Here is a 22276-nt window from a genome sequence, read left to right as displayed (position 1 = left end):
TTTTCATCTCTGCTCGCATGAGCTGCTCACTGCGAAGACATTTTTGCACAGACAACGAACTGCAGACCAGTGTAGAGAAGTGGCGGAAAGCACGGGCTGCTGCCTTCTATGACGAGGGTATTGGAAAGTTGGTACAATGCTATGACAAATGTCTCAGTTGGAGCGGCGACCATATGGAGCTGGAAGGCGTAGCAAACTGTTGCAAAACAAACATTTTAGTATTTCAATGTGGTTTCCATTTCGTGACCGATCAGACCTTACTTTCTGAATCCCCCGTACTAAAGAGTTTGAAAGTCATTTAGACTGTCTTATTCGTTAACATTACATATAAAAATAAATAAAAAATGACACATGTTCAAAGCCTCATGAAATAGGCAATTAATAAAAAATAGGTCAATTAATAAAACGATTTTCTACGTTACAGTTTCGTAGTATCAACAAGTCCTTTATTAGTACCAAATGTTACAATAGTACTGCTGATAAACGTTGGCCGAGGAACGCTTTATGGTAGAGATGAGCTTACGGTCTTTGTGCTGAACGGGCCTGCAGTAAGACAGTCGAAGCGCACCCACTCGTCCACCGGTCTAGTTCAGACTGTCGCCAAGGCCGGCGAAAACTTGCGGCTCCACGGAACACTTGTTGCCTGACGAGTAGGATGCTGTTGAAAATGTCCGCCGGACGATGTACTGGATTTAACGCAACTGCAATAAGAGAGTAAGTTTCAGTATAGCAAAGGTGTGGGTGCAAGAGGAGGCAGTGTCGATGTTGAATGAACCCAGTCACATATGTGAGCTGTTTCACAGTTATAAATGCTAAAGTAGCGCTACCACAGTAGAACCAAATGTAATTGGTATGGCGTAGCCACAAACGTGTAGTCAGACAATGAACCTGATGTGAAACTAAAGACGGAACAGATAAGAGCTTGTAACAACTGTTCTATATTCTGAAAATAAATTACTTTTTTTATATACATTCAGTGAGGAACTATGATGAAAACTTAAAACGCCTGAGCCAAGGAGCACTGCGTCGTCTTCCTTTCATGTCTGAGAGCTCCTGATCATTGGCGGAGACTGTGTGAAGCCGTTTTAGAATTTATGAAATAAAGCCACATAATAATTGAAGTATAAAAGGAATGAGTAAATATTAAAGCCAGTACACGCATAAAAACGTGATTTTCCGGTGCTCATATTTAGGGTTCTATTGGTGATAAAAAGGTACAGTGCTTTGGACAGCTCTTGGGTCTAACATTCTGCGTGGTGTCTGTTCTAGGTCGTGTCTCCCTACCACTTTCGCGCAACGACGCTCTGAGCGTGGTTTTTAGGGAATTGACTAGTTTGATCCTGGGACCTGTTGCTGGTAAGGAGACGCCAGACCACACATGACATGTAGAGTTCAGAAGAGTTCAGTGAGCCTAGCGATGATATAACCAAATACTTAATGATTTCAGCGTCAGCTCCGCTGCACTCCCTGTAAAAGAATCTTAATACTAACTAAATTTAGTGGATGGGGCTCAAGGCGTTCCTATTTTTAGTTAGCTGGTAAAATAACGTCGAAAAAGCAGTTACGTTTACCGTTGGAAATTTTATTCTACTCACAAAACATTGTTTATAAATTGCACTATTGATAAAAGGAAATATTTTAATACCGGATGATAAAAACCAACTGCGTTCAACAAAAATGTGAACGAATATTCCCTGAATGGGTTTCCAAGTTCTACAATGGATCGAAGGATGACCTATGCCATATCACATCTATAATCTAGATTTAAGTTAGGTTTCATAAAAGAGAAAACTATCAAAATGGTCTACAGTGACCCTCAGTTATCTTTAATTACTTATCTAACTTGTCGTAAATTACAGTGGCTGATGTGGCTTCTCAATAATTATATAACAGAAAAATCATTGCGTTTCAGATTTTTACTTCAAGTAGCAAATGTGAACACCATGAGATTTAATTGACGATCGACACTAGTATTACGCAAATAGGGGATGTAACAGATGAGACTTCTGCAGTTCTGAGTGAAGCCTTATGCGCTCAAAATCGCGCGCGTTCATTACCTTGTCGGTGTTTAGGCAGCGTCAGGGGGCGGCGGGTAGCACAGCTCCACACACCTCGCCGACTCGGGAGCAACTCTCACCTAACTTCTCCTTACTACAATTTACCGAAGTTGGTTTAAAAAAAAGCTATCTGGCTGTGTTTTCAACTGACCAATCAGCGTCTCAATGTTAACTTTAAGCTCCGCCTACAAAAATTCTGTCTATCCAATGAGAAACGTTATACTTTTCGTGGTGGGGCAATGTTTTTAACGTTTGCAACGTAACAGAGACACGAAAAAGTCTCACGCTAAAACTTGCAACTGGTGTGGCCCTTTTAGTGTTATTGTAAGATCTATACTGTTCTTCTGGAGGGCTCTATCTTTTAACATGGGCTGGGGGTGATCTTGGCGGTCGGCTGGCAATGTGGGTGTCCGTCCCTTATCGTAGGGCCTTCTCGCTTACACGACTCTGCTCTCGCCTTCTGTTCTCGTTTCTCCTCTCGGAACTGCGTCTGTTTCACGGTGGGAAGGTATGACATGCATTTAGGCGTTCTCGTGTTAGTCTGTGGTATTCCGTTTGCTCACTCGTTGATCGTATTACTTTGGTTAATTTCATGTCAGGATTTATTCGAAACTATGTGACGTACTGTCGGATTTGCTATCATGTCAGGGTTTTCATGGAAGGTGTTGGATTTGCCTGACACCTTACATGGGCTAGGAATCATTTGTGTACCCGATAGAAGGATATCATAGTGTCACTGTCCTACAGTACAGGTAAAAGTATAAATATTATGCACTTCCTCTTCGAACAAAACTGTAGGTTCTTTTTGCATTTGATGTGTTCTTCGGTGGGCTTGATGGATCTTGCGGACGCATCATTAGTTCGTAGGCGAGTCCTAGAAAAACCCCAAAAACGTTTTCGCCGCCACCAGTGAACCAAATTCTAACCTAGGATTCCAAGCTCGGCTACGTGGGCCTACAGCAGATGGCTGAAATTTTTACGATATGTTTCTAAGATCTCGATCTCGAACAACCGTGAAAATGTTCTTGACATCTTTGTCCGTTTCTGAGAAACGAAGCACGAGGAAATATGTTGTAAACAACCTCCGTTATCATCTGGCGACCGCATATTGTAGTACGGAAGCGCATCCAAAGTTTTTGTGCAAGTCAAGTCTGGGATGAGGTGTGAAATTAGTTTTGCGCTATTTCAATTTCATGTAAGTAAACCATCTAAATTTTTCTAACCTTTTTTCATATAAGTTACATGCCCTCTTGCAGCAGTGAAAAGAAGGGAAGCAGCGGCAATAGTCTCCTATCAGATCTCAAAAAAGAATGTGAATCCTGTTTACTTAAAAGACTCTGACTGAAAAGAGGAATACCAGGTACGTTATTTTACTTTCCTCAATACTTCTTTTCCAAATATTTTCGCATGTGAGCATTTTCACCTTTTTTTATGCTGAGAAGACAGTGTCAGTGGCAAAGAAACGGAAAAGTAGTAAATACCGAAAGATAGTAGACAGTGGTTGTGTTATAGAAAGAGCAAAGGAGACAATGAAGTGGAACATAGTTGACAGCGAAAGAACGGTGCTAGCAAAAGCTAGGGGGGGGGGGCAGGGCGGGGGGTGGAATGAAGAGAGAGAAAAAGGAAGTGGAAGTGGATGGAGGCCAGTGATATTGAGAGAGAGAATTTCTGACAATGACAACGAGAAAGATAGTGACAGTGAGAAAAGACAGCAGCAGTAGGAAGTAAGTAATGAAATATTAGCAGTAAGAGAGAGCGACAGTGAGATATAGGCAGAGGCAGTAGGACAGAACGGAGGGGATTTTGGCTGTGACACAGGAGACAATGACAGAGAGACATAAAGATATAATGACATGATTTGGGCTGAATGAGTAAGAATGGGCAGTTTGGGATGGATGGGCATGACTGACTTACAACGATGGACTAGTGGGTGTGAGTGAGTTACAGTTAGGGGAGCTTGTGGGAGATTGAGGTGAGCTGCATGTTTAAAAATGCGCGAGTATGTTCGTATGCCTTACTTTATGGGAACATTTATAAAGTTTCTGAGGAACGTAGTATGAGGCAGCTGGCACCCTACGTTTCGGTCAGTTTTTTAAATAAACAGGGACATATTCGCATTTTTTGTGCTCCGATAGGAGCATTTCTCCTCTGATAAATAATTAAGTGTATTGATGAACAATAGGAATCTTGGAAACATTATTAATAGAATGGAATCAATGACAAACATTAAGAGACTGCGAATGGGGCAACCAAAAGCTTGCCGTCATCTTAGGGCGAAGAGACATGTCTTTGGGGTGAGGAAGAAAAACGCAGCCAGTTGCCGTCAGCAGAGGTCGGTGGTGTTCTGCAGACACGTTGCATGTATGCTGTGGACGTTATGGTGCGTGTGACTATGCAGTCTTCTTTTTGTGACGAAATCAAACAAGGGGAGATCCATGGCGGTGTGACAGACTCTTATGAAACCACCTAGACGGTGATGTAGGTTAGGGCTCATGGTATCATACTGTTCAGCAATTCACCTTGTTGTGTTCTCTTTTGCGAGTAACCGACAAAAAATTTTTTCTATTTTGGAAACGGTGCCTTATCCTAGCGTTACGTTATTTGGTGGGTGTGCTGAAGGTTATGGGATCGAAAAATGTTGCTCGGAAACAACTATTTTCTTTATATCTTTACCGAAACGACTGCGATGATTCGTTTTATTTAATTAGTTTGAAAATAATTTTACATTTCTAATTCTTAACCTCGTAATTTTCTCTTAGTTTAAGTTCTTTTATTTCTCTCAGTTTTTATTTCCTTTCGTTCTTTTTTTTCATTTGTACTCTTTGTCCACGCGATTTTGAACATTTGTATGTATTTACTGTAAATTAGTTTGTTCCTTTCGCCAATTTATCTTTTCTGCATGTTGTGGCAATCGCTATTAAAATTACTCATTTTGTTTGAATTTAGTTCTGTTTATAGAACCTTCTTTTGTTTAAATATTCGTCTGTGTTATTTTGTCCATGGTGTGAGAAGAATTCAAAAGACGTTTATACAGAGATTACCATCCAAAAAATTTACATTTTGTAAAGAAAAGTAATCTTTGGACACTACTGCACAGCCAGCATAGGTTGTTTGGTCATTTGTTTTTATTCGTTAGATCACTATTTCCAAACGTTTAAATATTACTGAAGATAAATAAAAATATTTAAAACACATAGAAAGAGATTTCAAATGAAAAAAAAAATACTAGGCATGGCTTTGAGACAATCACGTTAGGGGGGTTGGAAGCTCCCGTTGACGTTTCTTTCCTGTGTTTGCTACATCATCGTACTGGTGGTTTCAAACTTCTCCTTGAAAGTGACAATTCGACAGACTGGTAAATTTAGTTATGTGAATATTATAATCTCTAGAATAAACTAGTCATCTCACAGCATAAATACACGTACAAACAGTGTGGGTGATGATGATGGGACATTAAGAAGCGCTTTAGGCAGGACATGGTAGTAGATCTATAAATATTGTAGTTAATCAGTAAAACTAAAAACCAACCGAAGTTGCAAGTTTCTCTTTTTTTATTTATTCGATGACTATTTCGGGCCGGGAACCATTTTCAAATCATCGTGAAAGATAGTCAAAATCGTATATCACTTTGTAACTTTCGCTGGGTTTTCGTTGTACTGACAAACAGAAGTTGCTGACTACAATTATTCCAACATGCTGGAAGTTCGTATTACAGTGAAGTTGAATTTCATGTATAAATTTAAAAAGTTAGCTACTTGTACAACATTAAATTATAATGGTGCTCAGCATGGGCCTCTGTTAGCGCGTACGGTTTTTTATCTCTGACGTCGCTTTCCAGTTCATTGTTAGAAATCAGTTATAAAATGTAAACATATCAGGTTGCAATTACAGAAACTGTTGTACACTTAAAGAATGAACACATGCGCGTTTTTCCATCAGTAATAGGATTCTGTGAAGTGAAAATCTGAAGAGCTGCAAAATAACTGAATTATTCTGTAGAAATCATTTATTCTCGTAGCTGTTACGCGAAACAAGTGCAAATATGTAGAGTTAAACACAAAATATGACTGTTCTATACCATTTTTATTCAGTTTAGGGATCAATGAGCATCATTAGCCAAGAGCTGACCATCGTCGCCGAAGTAGTTGCGTGTCACCCTTGTGAGCTCAAAATAGACTGTCAAGAAATATAAAAACTTGAACTGACGAGCAATAAGAAGAACTTTAAAGAAAAGAAATTGTTACCAGCAGGAATGGGAACCAATGCTGAAATGGCTGGAGTACTCTTCAGAGACACAGACATTTAATACGTTTGTGATAAATTAACTAGCTGAAGTTAGCATTGTAATGAGGTTGTGTCCCTCATATCTGGTTTATAGGGACTGTTTACCACATCAGTAAGATTGTGGATGTGGTAACACGTATCAGTACCACTCCCTGGCGTCATTAAGATGGTAACGGAATTGCAAGTCTCCATTAGACGCTGATAACGGTCGCACAGGATCTGTCAGACCCAATGGCGCGCGCTCGCTGAGCCATACCTCTATTGGCTCTGCACCACAAGCGCCCTCTGCCACCGCAGTGTAGGAAGGCCGGCACCAGCAGCTCAGCCCACACACGCTTGGAGGCACTTCACTCGGGAGACAATGCAGACGCCGCCTGGTCGCAGCTTCGACATCAACGTTCGTGCTTCAGTACAGAGTCTTCCTTGTTGACACAGAGAGCTGGTCTCCGTTTCTTATCGCATCATTCGTAATGAGTCTTCGTAAGATGGAGAAATGTAAGTTAAATAAATATTCCGTTTTGTGTTAACTTGTTTGCTAATTATTACTGCTCCTTCCGGTTTTCCTACGGCGTCACTTACTGCACCACCCTGAAGCAGCAGAGATGGAAAGTGACGCCTGAAATGTTGATCAGAACTTATACAACACGAACTGTGATGACGTGTGCATCATGAAAGCTGTAGAATAGCAACTGGACTAAAACAGGTGGAGAAATCCGGTAATTGAATGGGTGCAAAACTTATTTACTATCAGTTAATAATGTTTTGAAGATCTGTACTGGACCTCTGGAACGAGTCAATACTTTTTCTTGGAATTCTGTGAGGATTTTTGCTTTATGAGTTCCGCTCACCTACGAAGGTAAGATGGCTTAGCAGCATATATGTAATGTCGTTCATTCCAGCAAAGCACCCTCGAGAATGAAGAGTTCAAGAACGGGAAAAGTAAGGAGGTTATGAATACTGGACGCTGCTGAAGACATCGAGACAGTGGAATAGTCTCACGGTTATGAAGCGCTCAGTCAGATGCTTAGTGAGTTGCTGGTTTGTGGTTTAAATTTATGTAGAGGCGCATTATTGGACTAAAATACATTTTTGTCGGGTTATCATGAGCCTGTTAGGAAGTATTCTTGCGATTTGAGTTCAGTAACACTTTCTCATAAAGCTTTGAAGAAAATCTAGACATAAATAACTTCATCGTATTAAAGAATGAAACATTTTGGCAAAGTTAACACATCCTTGCCATACTATGGCTCGTTTCCTGAAAAAGTTGCAAATACTTTCAGAAAACGTAACATATATGTATCAGGACAAGTAGAAAGTCAGGGCAACTTCTGCGCTGTAGTTTGGAGCCTTTCGTAAATGAATTTTGTAATGTGGGAGTATATAACATTTAACGAGAGTCATGTAGCTGTTACTGTATCTGGCAGACGGATAGAGAAATTAGAAAACATTTTAGGGAACCACGGTCGGGCTACAAAAGCAGCAACAGCATCCTGGGAGCACATCTACAAAGCCATAACCACAAGCCAATAGAAGAGGAAAATTCACTTACTGTATTGAACATTGAGAATAACGGTAATAATTGAAGTTAGAAGTTTACATTAACAATCGTTCAAATCCCAAGTGTTTAATGAACAACGGCAAGTAGCAGGAACTGTTTTTTTTGGAATATTTGATGGATTGTTTCTTCATCGAGATGAGTAAGACACTTACCTTTCTGTGCTACTTTGTGAACGTTTGATTTAATTCAATGTCTTGTTAAAGCCCCCTATTATTACACCTGAAATATCTTCATGATATAATAAAATAATAAACTAAGTTCAGTGACTCGACATGAGCTGTGTACTTCACTTTGTAAAGTTACCAGTCCACGAAACTTTATGTATCACCTTAATATGTGTTTCGGTATTATCTTAAAAAACAAATTTGTAACTTAGACAAACCATTCATCGCCTTGTGTGTAGGCGTTTTCATAAAGGATTTCCATTTTCTTTCCTTATTGTATTTCCAGTTTCCCACTTGGGGCGAGCTGGCAGCAGCAAAGGCGCTGCTCTTCAGCCAAAAGACATTACAAGTAGACAGGAAGACATTTAAGACAATATAAAGAAGAAAACATGGCAGAACATAGAAACAAAAAAGGGGGTGCATAAGAGAAGAAAGCATAAAAAAAGCAGCGACTGGAAAACACAGGTAAAAATCTAAAAAAGTAAGTATTAAAAGGCACCAGGCAAAGTATGACCAGAACATAAAAAGTCGCAGAACGATTAAAACAACCACTTGATGGATGGCATAGCATGGAACAGTCATGGACTATATACAGGTTGAGCACACAATTAAAACCATATCGCTGATGACACTGTAGAATGGCACTGGGCACAACACTAATGCAGCACACTTGATGAATAAAAACCTGCCCGCATCTCGTGGTCGTGCGGTAGCGTTCTCGCTTCCCACGCCCGGGTTCCTGGGTTCGATTCCCGGCGGGGTCAGGGATTTTCTCTGCCTCGTGATGGCTGGGTGTTGTGTGCTGTCTTTAGGTTAGTTAAGTTTAAGTAGTTCTAAGTTCTAGGGGACTGATGACCGTAGATGTTAAGTCCCATAGTGCTCAGAGCCATTTGAACCATTTGAGCCAATAAAAACCTGGGAGGATCTGCCAGGGGTGGGGGATGAGGGAGAAGGGAAAGGAAGTGTGAAGAAGGGGAGAGAAAGAGGGATGAAATGGGGGGCGCTGAAGGGGGGATCGGGCAGGGAAGAGATGGGGGGCCCTGGGAAGGGGAGGGGGGGCGGACAAGGCCAGGCTACAGTTGGCAGGAAGGGTAGATGTCATGGTGAAGTTCAGCATCTGGGAGGGGGAGGTGCTGGATATTGCCTTGATGAAGGAGGTGGAGGGTGTGGAGTTGGAGAGAGGAAGGGATACAGCGATAGAGGTGAGGCAACAGGCGCAGGTTGGAGTAGAAGGGGGAAACCAGGGGTGGGGGCATCAAGCATGTGGACAGTGTAAAGGATGCGGAGATGTTTGAGGAAAATGAGGAGGTGGGGGAAGGGGATGAGGTCATACAGGAGTCATGTGGGGGAAGGAAGGCAGATATGGAAGGCAGGGCAGAGCAGTTCTAGGATTTGGAGGGCCTTATAAAAGCGAGGGGGGGAGGGTGTTTCAGGAGTTTCAGGAGGCAGAGGAGGGAATGGTCTTTCTGCTGGATGGTCAGGAGATGAGGGGTCCAGGTGAGGTGATGGTCAAGGGTGAGGCCAATGTATCTTAGGGTTAATGGTTAGGTAGAAGTCATGGAGATGGAAGGAGCGGGTGGGGCAGCCTATGATGATTGCCTGGGTTTTGGAGCGGTTGATACGAAGGAACCAGGTTACACCAAGTGGTGAACTGGTCAAGGTGGGTTTGGAGGGTGCGTTGGGACTGTTGAAGGGTAGAATAGAGAGATATGAAGGTGGTGTCATCAGTATATTGAAGGAGGTGGATAGGTGGGGGTGGCTTGGGCATATCGGTGGAGTACAAGAGATAAAGGAGAGGGGAGACGATGGAGCCCTGGGGGATGCCAGCAGTGGGATGAAAGATAAGGGAATTTGTGTTGTGGAGGGTGATATAGGAAGGACGGTGTGAGAGGAAGGAAGGAACCAGATGGACAAAACGGATAGGCAGAGCGTAGGTTTGGAGTTTAAAGAGGAGACTGGGATGCCATAAGCCGTTGTAGGCATTTTGGAGGTCAAGGGAAACAAAAATGACGGAGTGACAGGAGTTAAGTTGGAGGGAGAGAACGTGGATGAGGTTAAGGAATTGGTCTTCAATGGAGGAGGAGGGTCGGAAGCCACACTGGGTAGGGTGGAGGAGGTGGTGTTGATGGAAGTAGTGATGGGTACGATGGGAGAGGTTGGATTCGGTTACTGAAGACGGAGGTGAGGCAGATCGGACGATAGGAAATGGTGACAGAAGGGGATTTGTTGGGTTTGAGGAATAAGAGGGCGTCGGAAGTCTTCCACTGGTTGGGGTAGAAGCCAGTAGATAGGATGATTTTGTATAAATTGGCAAGGACAGTCAGGAGGGAAAGGGGCATTCTCTGAAGTGGTGGTAGGTAACACAGTGGTGACCAGGCACCATGCTGCATTTCGACCGGAAGATAAGTTTAATGTCTTGTGCTGTGATTGGAGTGTTTATCTTGGAGGGGGGCATCTGCCCCAAGTACTGGGGACTGGGAGCAAGTGGAGCAACCAAGGTATCAGCGCATTCCATGAGGGTGGGGAAAAGATCATCAGGGATGAAGAAGACCTCAGAAAGGTAGAAAGCGAAGTGGTTGGCCTTACTGAGGTTTTCGGGAAGGGGGCGCTCGTTATGGAGAAGGGGATAAATGGGTGCGGAATGGGAACGAGTAAGGTGATAGAAGGCTGACCAGTACTTGGAGGAGTTGAAAGGAGGGTGCCGTTGAGTCATTTACAGGTCTGGCGCCAGTCCCGGCGTTTATTTGCTTTAATGAGGTTCTGTACAGGTTGCTGTATTTGCTGGTGGCGTTGGAGTGTATCCCTGTCCTGAATGTGCAGGAAGAAGCGATAGAGGCGGCGGGATTCGCGGAGGAGGACAGTCCGCACAGGGAGAGTGGGACGGTGGGGGTGGATGGTTTTAGTAGGAACATGTGCCTCCACAGCATCAGTAATGGCCTTCTGAAGGAAGGTCAGAGCGTGGACGATATCGTCAGGATGGTGGTAGGTAAGAGGGTGGCTTTCGATCTGGGTGGCGATGGATACCTGATAGGCATCCCAGTTGGCGCGACGGTAGTCATGAACGATCTTAGGAGGGAGTGTAGGGCGAGGAGCTAGAGGCGGGTGGTGAGCAGACGTTATGGTGAGTAGGACAGGCAGGAGGCTGCTACCTGTACGGTCTAGAGTGTCGACAGTGATATGACCAAGGAAGTCGGCAGAGGTAATGACAACATCAGAGATCGTGTTTCTTTTGAGATGGGTGTGCTGGGGAAGGGGAGCAGTGTCACCTTGGACCTTGAGGAGCAACTGATGCCACTGCCGAAGGGCGGCAGGGGAGCAGTTATGATGTCAGGAGCAATCACACAGGTGGAAAAGGTGCGATCAGTGTGGGAGATGAAGTCACAGGGAGTAGGAGCAGTGGAGCATACATAGATGGTGGCGCAGCTGACAGTGGTTTAGGAGAAGAAGACAATGAGGATAAGGTGTTCGGGGGGGGGGGTCATTGTGGGGGGATTGTGGCTGGACAGGGATGTGCTTAAGGTGGCCAATGGCGACTCCACCCTGCTATTGGGGACAAGGAGCAACAGTTCGGTGGAGGAGATAGGGAGAGGTACGAATAGTAAGGTGGGGCAGGAGGAAGGTTTCATTCAGGAGGAAGGTGACGAACCAGTGGTGGGAGAGGGTGTTCATGAGTAGGTATTTGCTGGTGTGGAAAGAGCACATGTTCTGGAAGAGGACGTGACACTCCTGCCACGTCATGACGTGGAGAGGGGATTTCCACAACTTACACGATTATTTGTAATGAGCACAGACAATTTTAGTCTGTAATATCTTACATCGCCCCCATGAACCATGGACCTTGTCGTTGGTGAGGAGGTTTGCGTGCCTCAACGACACAAATAGCCGTACCGTAGGTGGAACCGCAACAGAGGGGTATCTGTTGAGAGGCCAGACACATGTGTGGGTCCTGAAGAGGGGCAGCAGCCGTTTCAGTAGTTGCAGGGGCAACAGTCTGAATGATTGACTGTTCTGGCCTTCTAACACTAACCAAAATGGACTTGCTGTGCTGGTACTTTGAACGGCTGAAAGCAAGGGGAAACTACAGCCGTAATTTTTCCCGAGGGCATGCAGCTTTACTGTATGATTAAATGATGATGGCGACCTCTTGGGTAAAATATTCCGGAGGTAAAATAGTGCCCCATTCGGATCTCCGGGCGGGGTCTGCTCAGGAGGACGTCGTTATCAGGAGAAAGAAAACTTGCGTTCTACGGATCATAGCGTGGGATGTCAGATTCCTTAATCGGGCAGGTAGGGTAGAAAATTTAAAAAGGGAAATGGATAGGTTAAAGTTAGATATAGTAGGAATTAGTGAAGTTCGGTGGCGGGAGGAACAAGACTTTTGGTCAGGTGAATACAGGGTTAGAAATACAAAATCAAATAGGAGTAATGCAGGAGTAGGTTCAATAATGAATAAAAAAATAGGAGTGCGGGTAAGCTACTACAAACAGCATAGTGAACGCATTATTGTGGCCAAGATAAACACGAAGCCCATGCCTACTACAGTAGTACAAGTTTATATGCCAACTAGCTCTGCAGATGATGAAGAAATTGATGAAATGTATGATGAGATAAAAGAAATTATTCAGGTAGTGAAGAGAGACGAAAATTTAATAGTAATGGGTGACTGGAATTCGGTAGTAGGAAAAGGAAGAGAAGGAAATGTAGTAGGTGAATATGGATTTGGGGTATGAAATGAAAGAGGAATCCGCCTGGTAGAATTTTGCACAGAGCACCACTTAATCATAGCTAACACTTGTTTCAAGAATCATAAACGAAGGTTGTATACATGGAAGAACCCTGGAGATACTAAAAGGTTTCAGATAGATTATATAATGGTAAGACAGAGATTTAGGAACCAGGTTTTAAATTGTAAAGCCGGCCGGTGTTGCCGTGCGGTTCTAGGGCCTTCAGTCTGGAACCGCGTGACCGCTACGGTCGCAGGTTCGAATCCTGCCTTGGGCATGGATGTGTGTGATGTCCTAAGGTTAGTAAGGTTTAAATAGTTCTAAGTTTTAGGGGACTGATGACCATAGATGTTAAGTCCCATAGTGCTCAGAGCCATTGATCAAGTAGGTAAAAAAACGAGAGCTAGTAGAAATCCTTGGGTAACAAAAGAGATACTGAATTTAATTGATGAAAGGAGAAAATACAAAAATGCAGTAAGTGAAGCAGGCAAAAAGGAATACCAACGTCTCAAAAATGAGATCGACAGGAAGTGCAAAATGGCTAAGCAGGGATGACTAGAGGACAAATGAAAGGATGTAGGCTTATCTCACGAGGGGTAAGATAGATACTGCCTACAGGAAAATTAAAGAGACCTTTGGAGAAAAGAGGACCACTTGCATGAATATCAAGAGCTCAGATGGAAACCCAGTTCTAAGCAAAGAAGGGAAAGCAGAAAGGTGGAAGGAGTATATAGAGGGTCTGTACAGGGGCGATGTTCTTGAGGACAATATTATGGAAATGGAAGAGGATGTAGATGAAGATGAAATGGGAAATATGATACTGCGTGAAGAGTTTGACAGAGCACTGAAAGACCTAAGTCGAAACAAGACCCCGGGAGTAGACAATATTCCATTAGAACTACTGACAGCCTTGGGAGAACCAGTCCTGACAAAACTCTACCACCTGGTGAGCAAGATGTATGAGACAGGCGAAATTCCCTCAGACTTCAAGAAGAATATAATAATTCCAATCCCAAAGAAAGCAGGTGTTGACAGATGTGAAAATTACCGAACTATCAGTTTAATAAGTCACAGCTGCAAAATACTAACGCGAATGCTTTACAGACGAATGGAAAAACTGGTAGAAGCCGACCTCGGGGAAGATCAGTTTGGATTCCGTAGAAATATTGGAACACGTGAGGCAATACTGACCCTACGACATATCTTAGAAGAAAGATTAAGGAAAGGCAAACGTACGTTTCTAGCATTTGTAGACTTAGAGAAAGCTTTTGACAATATTGACTGGAATACACTCTTTCAAATTCTGAAGGTGGCAGGTGTAAAATACAGGGAGCGAAAGGCTATTTACAATTTGTACAGAAACCAGATGGCAGTTATAAGAGTCGAGGGGCATGAAAGGGAAGCAGTGGTTGGGAAGGGAGTGAGACAGGGTTGTAGCCACTCCCCGATGCTATTCAATCTGTATATTGATCAAGCAGCAAAGGAAACAAAAGAAAAATTCGGAGTAGGTATTAAAATCCATGGAGAAGAAATAAAAAATTTGAGGTTCGCCGATGACATTGTAATTCTGTCAGAGACCGCAAAGGATTTGGAAGGTCATTTGAACGGAATGGACAGTGTCTTGAAAGGAGGATATAAGATGAACATCGACAAAAGCAAAACAAGGATAATGGTATTTAGTCGAGTTAACTCGAGTGATGCTGAGGGAATTAGATTAGGAAGTAAGACACTCAAAGTAGTAAAGGGGTTTTGCTATTTGGGGAGCAAAATAACTAATGATGGTCGAAGTAGAGAGGATATAAAATGTAGACTGGCAATGGCAAGGAAAGCGTTTCTGAAGAAGAGAAATTTGTTAACGTCGAGTATAGATTTAAATGTTAGGAAGTCGTTTCTGAAAGTATTTGTATGGAATGTAGCCATGTATGAAAGTGAAACGTGGACCATAAATAGTTTAGACAAGAAGAGAATAGAAGCTTTCGAAATGTGGTGCTACAGAAGAATGCTGAAAATTAGATGGGTAGATCACATAACTGATGAGGAGGTATTGAATAGAATTGGGGAGAAGAGGAGTTTGTGGCACAACTTGACTAGAAGAAGGGATCGGTTGGTAGGACATGTTCTGAGGCATCAAGGGATTACCAATTTAGCACTGGAGGGCAGCATGGAGGGTAAAATCGTAGAGGGAGACCAAGAGATGAATGCACTAAGCAGATTCAGAAGGATGTAGGCTGCAGTAGGTACTGGGAGATGAAGAAGCTTGCACGGGACAGAGTAGCATGGAGAGCTGCATTAAACCAGTTTCTGGACTGAAAAGCACAACAACAACAACAACAATGTCATACATAAAATTCCTTGTAAAAATTGCCAAAGATCCAGCGTGTGGGCCGTTGAGTAATTTCAGGTGTGTTTATATGTGTATACTAAGTAGTTTACTTTGACCAGTATCATCCACGTAAGCCATGCAATGTCGTGACGCTCGGCACGCATATCTGTGCTCTAGCGCCCTCTAGCGGGCGCCATGTCTTCTTCTGCAGAGTACACAGTTCAGCTTGACACTACAGTTGTAGTCTCACGCCTGTTAGGTTTCTTGTTCGCATTAAGTTTTTCATTCATGAAGCTTTTGCATCAGTTGACAATACACTACTTTTATGTCAAAGTCATGGTGTACATATGTACTCTATGGTATGTATGGGAGATTAACGTTTTATTACTCTTGAGTGTTGTTTTATTTTAATGGACATTATAATACTCTTGTAACACATACCATATCAAATCCCAAGCCTACTGTTGCATCTTGAACGCCTCCAATTATCCCATGTTACCAGTAAACTCGACATTATCCACTGCATATTTTCCACACTGCTCCTACTGTGCCGCATTTCTACTACCACATTTTCCCAACACTACAACCTCATACCGTCTACATCTCCTCCCAACGAGCTTTAATCTGCTTCCCTTAGCCGACCATGAAAGCCGCCCTGATATACGAAGATTATTATTAAGCTTTGTATATTCAACACATTATAAGACGGAAACTAATTACCGTACGAGTACCAAACTTAGTAGCATTAATATCCAGAGCTTGGGTGCATGACTTCCATGCGTCACAGCGCCACCGTCCAGTTCCAACGATGGCCACCAGGTGCCGTGATCAAACATTGTGATTCATAGCCGCAGTGCACTTGTTGCCGTCTGAACATGAGCTTGGACAAACGGAGCGGGGCATTATTGGTGAAGCTCTATTATAAAAAAAACCATAAGGCTATAGTTGCATTTTGATAATATTGCTAGATGAAAGGATTATGGAAGGATCCTCTTTCTCCACCGGCTGTGCAGAACATGATGGAGAAGTTCGAATCATCTGAAGAACTGGACATCGCTCCAGGAAGACCCCGATGACTGGTTGTACTACAGGTGGTTGAGAAAATCGCTGTTGCTATGGCAGACAACGCTGCGTGCAATTCCCGATTGTCAGGCAGTGGGCGTGCAATGTCACGATAGTTGAACATGGTCCACTGTACGGAAGGTGCTTCGAACAATTCTCAAATGGTATCCGTATAAGATTTATATCGTAGAGCAGCTTGCTCCTCAGGACGAACAACGACGTGTTGACTTCGCTCTCCACTTTCTCGCAAGGATTGAAGTTGACGAGGACTGGCCCTGGACCATCCTACGGACAGAGGAAGCTCATTTTCCTCTTGCGCTTTAGGTGGACACACAGAATTGCCTAGTGTGGGGATCTTCGGCTCCAGACACTGTGCAAGAGGTTCCTCTGCATGGTGAACGTGTCACCGTATGGTGTGGCTTCACGGCTACGTTCATCATTGGCCCATTCTTTTTTGAACAGGTTGTCACTCAAGGACCAAAGACACGCAGTGTGACTGGCCAGCATTACTGTGATAAGTTTCGCCAGCATGTCATACCCGCCCTAAGGAGAGAGAAGCACTGAACTAATCAGTCTTCATGCAAGATGGGACCCCACTGCATATCGCTCATGAAGATCACCTGCTTCCCCGAAACACATCTGGACACGATTGAATTATCAGCCGTTAGATTCCAAATGCTTGGCTGACTCAATTATTTGATCTCATTCCCTGTGATTTCTGGTTGTGGGGCTACACATGTGCTGCTACACATGCTCAACATGTCAAGAGGACTAGCCAGCATATCTATGGACATGCTTTGTTCTGCTGTGCAGGATGCAGTCCTGCGCTTTAACTGTTTTGGACACTGATAGGCGCCATATTGAGACCTTTTTATAGCAGTAATGGAACCGGTATGTAGTGGTATGTTATATCGCAGCAGCGCATTAAAAGTGTCAGTTGAACTGACTCTGCATTATTTCTCCTCCCCGTGTCCTTGGCATTAATGCTACCAAGTCGTACTTGTACAGTAATTAGTTTCCGTGTTATAATGTGTTAAATAGAGAACGTTTAATTATATTTAAACCTACTAGATCTACGAGATCCTTCCAGCCCACTACTCGCTAGTGTTCCCGATCCCTGCAAACCTCTCCTCTCGCTTCCTAACTGTTGGTTCTGAACCGCAATCCTTCTCCAAGTATCCACCTACTAATTCCCCCCTATGCACTATCTTTAAACGCTACGATCCCCTGTATCCTTCTCCCTGGCTGTCCAGTTCCACTCATCCCTGTATTCATCCATGTATTTTTCTTGATAAATCACACATCTGTCTTTCAGTTTTACTTTATGCAACTATCTATCTGTTTTTATATCTGCATGTATGGCACTCATTTTCCACTCATCTGTGTTTATATTTTAATTACTCATCGAGTCATCCTTTTGTATTTTAATTTACGCAGTTGACGATATGTCTTTATATTCTAAAAAAACCGTTTATTTTTGTCAAACGCCTAGTCCAGTTTTTATATTTTGTTTTTTCAAACTTTTCCTTTCTTCTGACTGAAGAGCAGCAAATTGTATCCGCTGACAGCCCACCCCCTGCCCATATGGAACGGTAGTGGGGAGGGGGGATGAAATAACAATAAAGAAAAAATCTGCCGTGTGCAAAAAGAAATTTTGTTTATTCACTAGATCATCAGATTATGGGTTAATTCCGAAACGCGTCATGACAAGAAGCAGTAAAGAAATAAAAAAAAAAAAAACCAGTGAATATTTTTGAGCATCCTTACAGCACATTTAGTCTATTTCATAATTACTGTGATAACGGTTGGATTCCTCTTTAAGGATTTTTGGTCAAATTTGTATTACAAAGTTAACATTTGCAGTAGGGCTAGTATGACAGCCACTGGGTTACTTTTAACTTCTGCAGCATAAAACGTTTTTTGGTGTGTGGACGTATAATATGTCAAACAATCTGAAGTTTAGCGACCGCTTCCCAGCGTTGTAGATCTCTTTTGTCTGCGAACATTGGAGTATAAACTGTTCGGCAAATACGTCTTGTCAATAAAATTTTCTACTACATTTGGCCTTGGACAGACAGAGGCGGAGAGAAACTTTGAGAAATTGCGCTGTACACGTCAGTGCAAACTGTTCGATTTCATTTCTATAAATTGCGATTATTACCTATTCGCAGTTACTTCCACATCCGACAGTTTGTACCTGTTAAGAACGACATGTTGACTTTTATTTGCTGAGAAGTCTTCAGTAGTCATGAACCTAATTCGACATCCCGTATTTTGTTCATTAGCCGTGGTAGTTTAGTAAATGTTTGCCTCGCTCTGTCAAAAACTATGGTAAAACACCCAGCGAGTAAGGCCAAAATTGAGTAAATAGTTGATTGCGGAGTATCACGATTTCATTTCTGATTGTCTCTGAAATTAGATGGTATCATACATCTCTTTTCACGTTGTCACTCAAATTATCATAAAATACTCCTGTTCCTCTAAAATGAAACAGGAACACCTGTAAAATATCTGAGTTATTCTATGGAAATCATTTGCACTCGTAGCTGCTATGCAGGACAAGTGCAAATATGTAGCGTTAAACACACAATATGAATGTTCTACACCATTTTTATGACGTTTAGGGATCCATGAGCATCAGTAGCCAAAAACTGACCATCGTCGCCGAAGTAGTTGAGTATCAGCCTTGTAAGCTGAAAATAAACTGTCAAGAAATATATAAACTCGAAGAGATGAGCAATAAGAAGAACTTTAAAGAAAAGGAATTGTTACCAGCAGGAATGTGAACCAATGCTGAAATGGCTGGAGAATTCTTCAGAGACTAAACAGTTTGTTTATGGTAAAGACAGTTTCACGGAAACAAAAGAAATAATGGCAGGACTTTTATCGTTTCAGTAGGCAAGCCAGTTTCGAGCTGAGGCTACTTGAATAACTGTACTCATAAGAATGATGATGCTTTTTTAAGTTTGATCCCAATGACTCCCATGGACGATAAGGTAATTATTATTGAACATAAAACAAAAAAAATGTCATATCGGATAAAATATTTATGTATGAAGATGGTACTCAGTGATGTAGTTGTTAGAGTAAAGGACAAGGACAGTGTTCTGCTCATGGGTGATTTTAACGCCAGGATTGGAAATCGAACAGAAGGGTATGAAAAGGTTATGGGTAAATTTGGAGAGGATATGGAGGCCAACAGGAACGGAAAACAACTCTTGGATTTCTGTGCCAGTATGGGCTTAGAAATCACAAACTCCTTTTTTAAACATAAGAACATTCACCGGTATACTTGGGAAGGCAGGGGAACTAGATCTGTCATTGACTATATAATAACAGATCAGGAATTCAGGAAGGCTGTGAGGGACACGCGTGTATTCAGGGGATTCCTTGATGACACTGATCATTATTTAATCTGCAGTGAAATTGGGATTGTGAGGCCGAAAGTGCAGGAGGTCAGGTCCATATGTAGGAGGATAAGAGTGGAGAAACTTCAGGATAAGGAAATCAGGTACAAGTACATAACAGCGATCTCAGAAAGGTACCAGTTAGTTGAATGTAGTCAATTACAGTCATTGGAAAAGGAATGGACAAGGTACAGGGACACAGTACTAGAAGTGGCTAAAGAATGTCTTGGAACAGTAGTGTGTAAAAGTAGGATGAAGCAAACAGCTTGGTGGAATAATATAGTCAAGGCAGCCTGTAAAAGGGAAAAGAAGGCTTATCAAAAATGGCTACATACCAGAACCCAGGTAGACAGAGAAAGTTATATTGAAGAAAGAAACAAAGCCAAACAGATAATTGCAGCATCGAAGAAGAAATCGTGGGAAGACTTTGGAAACAGGTTGGAGACTATGGGTCAAGCTGCTGGAAAACCATTCTGGAGTGTAATTAGCAGTCTTCGAAAGGGAGGTAAGAAGGAAATGACAAGTATTTTGGACAGGTCAGGAAAACTGCTGGTGAATCCTGTGGATGCCTTGGGCAGATGGAGGGAATATTTTGAAGAGTTGCTCAATGTAGGTGAAAATGCGATCAGTAATGTTTCAGATTTCGAGGTAGAATGGGATAGGAATGGTGATGGAAATAGGATCACATTTGAGGAAGTGGAAAAAATGGTCAATAGATTGCAGTGCAATAAAGCGGCTGGGATGGATGAAATTAAGTCGGAACTCATCAAATACAGGGGAATGTCAGGTCTTAAATGGCTACACAGGATAATTGAAATGGCCTGGGAGTCGGGACAGGTTCCATCAGACTGGACAAAAGCAGTAATCACACCAATCTTTAAACACGGAAACAGAAAAGATTGTAACAACTACAGAGGTATCTCTTTAATCAGCGTTGTGGGTAAAATCTTCGCAGGTATTGTTGAAAGGAAAGTGCGAGTATTAGTTGAGGACCAATTGGATGAAAATCAGTGTGGGTTTAGGCCTCTTAGAGGTTGTCAGGACCAGATCTTTAGCTTACGGCAAATAATAGAGAAGTGTTATGAGTGGAACAGGGAATTGTATCTATGCTTTATAGATCTAAAAAAGGCATATGACCGGGTTCCTAGGAGGAAGTTATTGTCTGTTCTACAAGATTATGGAATAGGAGGCAAACTTTTGCAAGCAATTAAAGGTCTTTACATGGATAGTCAGGCAGCAGTTAGAGTTGACGCTAAATTGAGTTCATGGTTCAGAGTAGTTTCAGGGGTAAGACAAGGCTGCAACCTGTCTCCACTGTTGTTCATATTATTTATGGATCATATGTTGAAAACAATAGACTGGCTGGGTGAGATTAAGATATGTGAACACAAAATAAGCAGTCTTGCATATGCGGATGACTTAGTTGTGATGGCAGATTCGATTGAAAGTTTGCAAAGTAATATTTCAGAGCTAGATCAGAAATGTAAGGACTATGGTATGAAGATTAGCATCTCCAAAACGAAAATAATGTCAGTGGGAAAGAAATATAAACGGATTGAGTGCCAAATAGGAGGAACAAAGTTAGAACAGGTGGACGGTTTCAAGTACTTAGGATGCATATTCTCACAGGATGGCAACATAGTGAAAGAACTGGAAGCGAGGTGTAGCAAAGCTAATGCAGTGAGCGCTCAGCTACGATCTACTCTCTTCTGCAAGAAGGAAGTCAGTACCAAGACTAAGTTATCTGTGCACCGTTCAATCTTTCGACCAACTTTGTTGTATGGGAGCGAAAGCTGGGTGGATTCAGGTTACCTTATCAACAAGGTTGAGGTTACGGATATGAAAGTAGCTAGGATGATTGGAGGTACTAGTAGATGGGAACAATGGCAGGAGGGTGTCCACAATGAGGAAATCAAAGAAAAACTGGAAATGAACTCTATAGATGTAGCAGTCAGGGCGAACAGGCTTAGATGGTGGGGTCATGTTACACGCATGGGAGAAGCAAGGTTACCCAAGAGACTCATGGATTCAGCAGTAGAGGGTAGGAGGAGTCGGGGCAGACCGAGGAGAAGATACCTGGATTCGGTTAAGAATGATTTTGAAGTAATAGGTTTAACATCAGAAGAGGCACCAATGTTAGCACTGAATAGGGGATCATGGAGGAACTGTATAAGGGGGGCTATGCTCCAGACTGAACGCTGAAAGGCATAATCAGCCTTAAATGATGATGATGATGATGATGATGATGATGATGATGAAGATGGTATTTGTTCTTTGGGACATGCAGCTCGTTAGAATGAAATAACAATGAAATGAACACCCCTAGCTGCAAAAAGGCGTTGATATAAGTCAACGGGGACAGTTGAAAATGTGTGCCCTGGCTGGGACTCGAGCCCGGGATCTCCTGCTTACAAGGCAGACGCTCTATCCAGCTGAGCCACCGAGAACACAGAGGATAGTGCGACTGCAGGACTTATCTCTGACACGCCTCCCGGCCTCCCGTGAAACCCACATTCCCAACTTATTGTCCCGCACTATATTCGTAGTGTCCCTGCCCATTATACACATTACTCGCGGCTTTTTGCCGATTCCCGTAAGAGTTCGGGAACTGTTTGTGCATCCGCAAAGAAGAAGATGGTCAAATGGCCGGTGAGTCGGTGTGCGGGACAATAAGTTGGGAACGTGGATCTCACGGGT

The 22276-nt window shown here is 42.7% G+C and overlaps 1 protein-coding gene across 1 annotated transcript in view; it reads right to left on the bottom strand.

Moving 5' to 3' along the window:
* Positions 1-419: 419 nt before the first annotated feature.
* Positions 420-22276, bottom strand: part of LOC126188220 (uncharacterized) — a 68819-nt gene continuing 46962 nt past the window's right edge. Inside the window, exon 5 of the mRNA XM_049929771.1 lies at positions 420-701. Coding sequence (XP_049785728.1) covers positions 590-701 — 112 coding nt within the window. The 3' untranslated portion in view covers positions 420-589. The remainder of the gene's footprint in view (positions 702-22276) is intronic.

Source organism: Schistocerca cancellata, chromosome 5 (genome assembly GCF_023864275.1).
Source record: "Schistocerca cancellata isolate TAMUIC-IGC-003103 chromosome 5, iqSchCanc2.1, whole genome shotgun sequence".
Classification (NCBI taxonomy): Eukaryota; Metazoa; Arthropoda; class Insecta; order Orthoptera; family Acrididae; genus Schistocerca; species Schistocerca cancellata.
Note: the sequence above shows the minus strand (reverse complement) of the source record. Positions and strands in the feature narration are given on the sequence as shown.